At 38.0% G+C, this 6791-nt stretch overlaps 2 protein-coding genes across 3 annotated transcripts in view; both read right to left on the bottom strand.

Moving 5' to 3' along the window:
• Nucleotides 1–2537, bottom strand: part of LOC107734323 (piezo-type mechanosensitive ion channel component 2-like) — a 112109-nt gene extending 109572 nt beyond the window's left edge. The window contains exon 1 of the mRNA XM_016546260.1: nt 1784–2537. Within this exon, the coding sequence (XP_016401746.1) occupies nt 1784–1850 (67 nt within the window). The 5' untranslated portion in view covers nt 1851–2537. The remainder of the gene's footprint in view (nt 1–1783) is intronic.
• A 2591-nt stretch (nt 2538–5128) lies between these two features.
• Nucleotides 5129–6791, bottom strand: part of impa2 (inositol monophosphatase 2) — a 17820-nt gene continuing 16157 nt past the window's right edge. For both annotated transcript variants that reach the window (XM_016546250.1, XM_016546251.1), the window contains exon 8: nt 5129–5762. In XM_016546250.1, coding sequence (XP_016401736.1) covers nt 5647–5762 — 116 coding nt within the window. In that variant the 3' untranslated portion in view covers nt 5129–5646. The remainder of the gene's footprint in view (nt 5763–6791) is intronic.

Here is a 6791-nt window from a genome sequence, read left to right as displayed (position 1 = left end):
AAACAATAATGTACAGTATGTAGAAAATAATGTGTTTTTTTAACCTTAAACCGCATAAACACATTTCATTACACCAAAAACACAAAATAATGTTCTTTTTAGCAGCATCACATGACCCCTTTAAGACTGTGTCTTAAGAACCAGTCTGACCAACTAGCAGTTAGCCAAGTCTTATTTTTTGGATTCAATGCAGACCAATCTATGCTTTTATGTAACAGAATTAAATGCATATGACCAGCCTTAAATAAAAAAAAATATGACTAACTTTTAAGACTGGTCTAAAACTTTTATGCAACCAGCCCCCGCTTTGTCCAGCTTAAACCAGCTAAGACCAGCCAACCAGCTTGTTGCAATGCATTCTGGGATCTCCATGAAGTGTTACTGCTTTACAATATGAGTTATCTCAAAAAGCAACATAATTTTATCGCCAACTTCTTAGGTAGGTTTGAAACAGCTCTGTGTTCTGTAGGCTGACTGTTCTCTCTCTGATCTGGTTTCAGTTGGGCGTTTTATCACAAATAAACAGTCTTTGGTGTTACTGAAGAATGGGGCGTACCAGTGGGCTGCGGGAAAGCAGAGATCTCGATTGTTAGCGGTCTTAAGAAGTTCAAGCCCTCACTATCTGTGAAAACACTGTGCATGAGTCATGTGAGGCAGATGTTCGACAGACAGTCAACACCATCAGGACGCAGAGGAGCAGAAGAAGGCGTTTCGCTCAAAAACAGACAACTGAGAGTGTAACTATAAAGTACTCTGTCTGTGATCTCTGTGAGAGGGGAGACCCGAAGCAGAGAGAGAGAGAGAGGAAGAGCTGCTCGACGCTGATAGACAGAAGCTCTGTTGTCTGTCTCTCTGCTATCAGACGCATGCATGCTTACTTTAGCCGGACAGCGTGTTTGGACGAACACCGAGTGCTGCATTACTCATCTCAGATGAAAAGTTGCTCAACTCAACTCAAAAAAAAAGAAAAAAGTGCAACAACAAAAAACATCAAACTGCAAGCACCAATCAAAAGCGAAAACAGCAATACAATGAAAGCTACAAGAGCTCAAAATAATAATGCACGTATGTACTTAATATGTAAGAGTAGCACATTACTGCAAAATTCATCATTGTACTATTTAAATTTAAAGTTAAATTAATAATATGGCCATCCCCATATATTGTTGACCTTTGGCCTACTTGGTAAAAGAACTGTCTGTGAAGTGCAAACGATCGATGAATCAGTCATAATTGATTAATAGTATCATAATAACCGATGGCTTTTCTAAAACTCCAGAACTGGTGACCTGATTACTTCTCTCATTTATATGAAAAGAGCATTCAGCGACTCCTTGTGAACATATAAACTTGACAGGTTTATCTTATTAGACTCTGTACAAAAAATCGCAACATGCATCATGATTTTATTTAAAGAATAAACTGAAAGTTAAGCTTATGATGAAGCTTATGCTTAGATGATAATCACAAAATAGACTAAAATGACTGTTAACTGAATAATACCGTTCAAATGCCACAGAAATGATCATAAAATTAAAATAGATCTCATTCAATAAGCCAAATTTGTTACCATTTATAATCATATTTATATTTTTTTTTCTAATTTACTAATTAATAATTACACTGATAGTCATTATTAAATATGAGTACAAATGTTTATATTAATATTAATTTAACATTAAATTTAAATATTATATGGGTTTGATAAATATATTAAACCCAATTCTGCTCGTATCACGTATCATTGCACATTTCTGTCAAAGTAAAGTAAAGAAAGCCTCACCTGCGGCTAGACAGACTGGCAGGAGCAATCTGAATATGAGTCCACACACCACCTCCGAGGCCATCATATCACAATATAAGAGAGATCAGGTGCTGAATTGAGAAATCTGCTTAGTTTCTTCAGGTCCAGTGTTTCTGTAGAGTTCGGCCACAGCACATGATCCGCTCCGGCCCTCTGGAGCCTGCACTCAGTTCAGTCTAGTCCTCATAGTAATCAAAGTGAAGCACTGTATAATCCCGAAGATCTGGCGCAGCTCTGTTTGGTCAGGACAGGTTCCTCAGTTCTCCTCAGACATGCTTGAGTCCCCTCAGAGCAGCAGCTCGTGCGTCAGGACTCTTACCTGTTGACAGGAGATCATGGTGCTGTTCCGCGTAAACAGCCGCTTCACACGCCCCGCATCACATCAACAAGTTGCAAATGCATTCGTTCCAAGTTGGCTAGACTTCCTCCGAACCGTGTGGCATGATATATCCCAGTCCTCAGCGAGTTTCCAACTGCACGCGGAGTTTCAGAAAGTGCGCTTTTCTGAGTTGCGGAGCGTTTTGACGCGCGTTGACGCCGCACAGCTGTGCCTCACTGGCATCTGGACGCACTTTTCCTCCTCCTCGATGAACAGCCTGGAGGACCACCCTGCAACACTGACGAATAACTCCAGCGTTCAGGAGTCATGGGGAAGATGAGGGCTGGTGTTTGGAGGGGAAGGGGTGGAGGCTCCAGCGGCCCCAGGTACTGCAGCTGCTCTCTGATAGCAACACAACGCACACAAGCTTGAGAGAGGGGAAAGAAAGAAAGAAAGAACTAAAAATGAAACTTTTGGTTGTAGGTTGTCTTAGGCTATAGGTCACGTGCATTCAAATGTACACTTATATTTTAAATGATATATTTTCAATTACATTTTATAGTCAAAAATATTTGTTGTAGCGTTTTGATGTGAAATGAAATCAAGAGTATAACAGTGGCTGCAGCGCCACCTGCAGACCGTCAAAGGAATCCACCACAAGCTCTTCTATTGGATGCGAATGTGATGCGCACTGCTTTCATACAAGTCTATATATAAATTGGCTTTAATGCAGACACGTCTATGGTGTGTTATTAACAAAATAAATTAACTTGTGTGTGTGTGTGTGAAACTTTTCCATTTCATACTAGCATTTCCATGCTTATTATAAATTCTTAATTAGTTCTTGTTCTGCAGTGAAAATGTCCATAAAACAAAATAAATTGGCCCAAGAAGCAAATCTGCATATGTAGTTTAATAATCTATATCTCTAAATTGTTATTTTATTTTACTGTCCATCAGCAATTTTGCAGTATAGAATTTTGTGAAAATGTGGTCCATAATAACTCTTCCTCCAGTGAAAAAGTGTTCTGGTGTGAATCAGGAGAGAAATCTGCACAGATCAAGCAGCGTTTAAACAGCTCTAAACTAATATGTGGCTGGATTTTGATGAGAGAGACAACAGCAGATGTCCTCCAGTGAAAAAGTGCATCTGCTGTTGTCTCTCACATCAAAATCCAGCCACATATTTCTTTAGAGGCTGCTTGATCTGTGCAGATTTCTCTCCTGATTCAGACCAGAACACCTTTTCACTGGAGGAACAGTTATTATGGATTATATGGACTTTTAGTTAAAAGCGTCTTAATGCTGGATTTGTTTCAGCTTTTGTCTTCTCCAGATGTTAACTGATGGACTGGAGTGCTGTGGATTACTTGTGTATTATTGTGATGTTTTTATCAGCTGTTTGGACTCTCATTCTGACGGCACCCATTCACTGCAGAGCATCCATTGCTGAGACACTGATGCAATGCTACATTTCTCCAAATCTGATGAAGAAACAAACTCAACTACATCTCTGATGGCAAATTATCATTTTTGGTTGAGCTGTTCCTTTAATGTTACTAAGAATGTAGTTCTAGAGCAGGATTCGGTCGGGAGAAGGGACTAGTCGTAACTGAGGACACGGAGTGGCAGTAATTGTTGTTTCTTCATGGTTTAAGTATATATTAGAGTTGGCAGCTTTAACTGAATTCTGAAAGCCTTTCCAAGGCTGTGGAGCCAGAACGGAGAGTTTTCTGGATCTGAACAGACACCTGGAGACTGTGGACGGATCGCATAGTGGCTGGGCTGAAGGTGAGAATACAATTCAACTGGATTTGCCAAAATTCAGCTGTGTATTTCATTTCCAAGAGCTCTTGCATGTGAATTTAAACTGAAAATTGGTTGACCGCTGGAACCACTGGCCACTTTTTAAAGAGAATGAAATCAAAAAATGTCTATTCGATGGAAACCAAATGCTGCCACTAATTAGGGGATCTGAAACCACACATAATTAATGACTTCATTAATTATCAAATTAGATAAATGAGGCAGAATGACTTCAAAATCCACCAGTATTTGAATACCGAGTAAACTCCTCTTAAATGAAGAAAGCCTGATATAAAAATGCACAAGAATTCGTCAAAGACAGTTATTAGAAACCTAATATGGCTCATTTTGGTTGAATAATGACTGGACAGCGTTTATTTTAGTGTATGTTTTTAATAGTTCATCATACTAGAGGAATTCATACACAGGGATTAGAAAGTGGATTTCATCAAGATCAACACAGCAGGAAAAACTATAAAAACTGTCAGTGCAAAACTCAAATCTCCATGTATTTATACAACTATTAGATCTGCAGATCATCCAGCATTAAAAAACATAAACATGTAAAATACAGGTTAATACTGCAGTGTGTCTGGAAACTTTTATTTGTCATGTATTCCAGTAGAAAAAAAAAATCCTAAACATGTGTAAAACAAGATAAGTGTATTCTTTTTCTTCCTCAAAATGTTTCAAAAAGTCAATTTGACAAAATTTGACAAAAAAAAAAACATTGATTTATTTATTTATACTATATGATGTACAATACTTGTCAAAAGTTTACTGTTTTTAATGTAGTTTCTTTTGCTCACCAAGTCTGCATTTATTTGATCAAAAATCTGAAAAAAGCAGTAATATTGTGAAATATTATTAGAATTTTAAATAGCTGTGTTCTATGTGAATATCTGTTAAACTGTAATTTATTTATGTGATCAAAGCTGTATTTTCAGCATCATTCCTCCAGTCTTCAGTGTCACATGATCTTCAGAAATCATTAATACACAGCTATTCCAAATTGTAATATTTCACAATATTACTATTTTTACTGTATTTTAGATCAAATAAATACAGCCTTGGTGAGCATAAAAGGCTTCATTACAAACATTTAAAAATCCTAATGTTTCCTCTTTTTGATAACGACGTTTAGATATTTTTCAGGAAAACTTTTTATTGATTAATTAAGGATTTTAGCAGTGTTTGTTCATAGAAACCTATCTAAAATAAAATAACAGTTTAAGTCCCGAGTGATCATCTGATTAGCTGTGTGTATTTCACTACTGTAATATCTGAAGGAATCATAACCAGCTGCTTTTCTTTGATCAAAAGCAGATATTTCCATTTAGTAATGTCAAATCAAACGGTGCGCATGGATAATCAGCTGAATTTGGCCTCATCAACATCCTTGCGATTTCAAGGCATCTGAAGCGACTTCCAGTGTTTAACAAGCCAACATTATTTCCATGGATGAAGCAATTTAGTAAACTACAAGGTATAAAAGTTAAATATGGTTGTGGTTCCAAGTGATTACAATTGATCTTTGTGTTCATCCAGAAATGAAACGAATGCCGTGACTTTAGGGTGTTCCCAGTGACTTAAAATACAAATCAGATGATGTTAAACTGATACAAATGTGAATGTAGCGTTTAAAGGACACTGCAGATGTGACGTGGCAGGATTGTGTGTTCTGAGGTAAAAGGCTTAGGATGGGGTCAGAGGTCACTCAGGTCAGGTCGTCTCGGCCGTAGTTTATCGGCTGCAGCTGCTTGACCACATAGTCTGCGATCTGACGTGTCCCAGCGGCCACAACCCGTCTGGACATGAGGTCAAGCGGGCCTCCTAGCACACAAACCAACAAGAACACTGAACTAATGAAGCCACTGCTGATTCTCCAACTCCAACCAATAAACACTTTGAGAATATATATGTGACCCTGGAGCACAAAACCAGTCGTAAGGGTACATTTTGTGAAACTGAGATTTATGCATCATCTGAAAGCTTAAGCTTTCCATTGATGTATGGTTTGTTAGGATAGGACAATATTTGGCTGAGATACAACTATTTGAAAATCTGGAATCTGAGGGTGCAAAAAAATCTAAATATTGAAAAAATCATCTTTAAAGTTGTTCAAATTAAGTTCTTAGCAATGCATATTACTAATCAAAAATTAAGTTTTGATACATTTACGGTAGGACATTTACAAACTATCTTCATGTTTTATTTTATTTTATTTGGGGTCTTTATTTTTTCTATTCCTAGTTTATATTAATTTATATATTTTTTTATATCTTTTTTATTTTATTTAGTTTAGTTCTTTCTGGTGCAGCTATGTCTGTCAGCCTGCTGATTTCACAGTATGTCATCATAACTATATTTTCGACCCAGTTCAATCGTCACGCAAATGTAAGATGACAATCTGGGCATGATTACAATAATGTCACTGTATACAAAACTACATCGGTTGGATAACAAAGAACATCTAGACTGTGAGGAAATCTTTGGCTTTATTTTAGGACTTTTACGTGGAAGCGATATTCCTCTCAGACCTAACCGGCCTCCCCAACAAAGCCTCTTTGTGTCGCCTCACACACAGACATGCCATGAACCGTCCCACCTCAGAACACACACACTCTCTCACACACACACACACACACACACACACACTCACACACACACACACACACACACACACACACACACACACACACACACACACACTCACACACACACACACACACACACACACACACACACACACACACACACACACACTCACACACACACACACACACACACACACACACACACACACACACACACACACACTCACACACACACACACACACACACTCACTCACACACACACAC

This window comes from Sinocyclocheilus rhinocerous, unplaced genomic scaffold (assembly GCF_001515625.1).
Source record: "Sinocyclocheilus rhinocerous isolate Xijiao unplaced genomic scaffold, SAMN03320098_v1.1 scaffold1812, whole genome shotgun sequence".
In the NCBI taxonomy this organism is placed as follows: domain Eukaryota; kingdom Metazoa; phylum Chordata; class Actinopteri; order Cypriniformes; family Cyprinidae; genus Sinocyclocheilus; species Sinocyclocheilus rhinocerous.
This window is presented reverse-complemented; position numbering and strand designations above follow the sequence as displayed.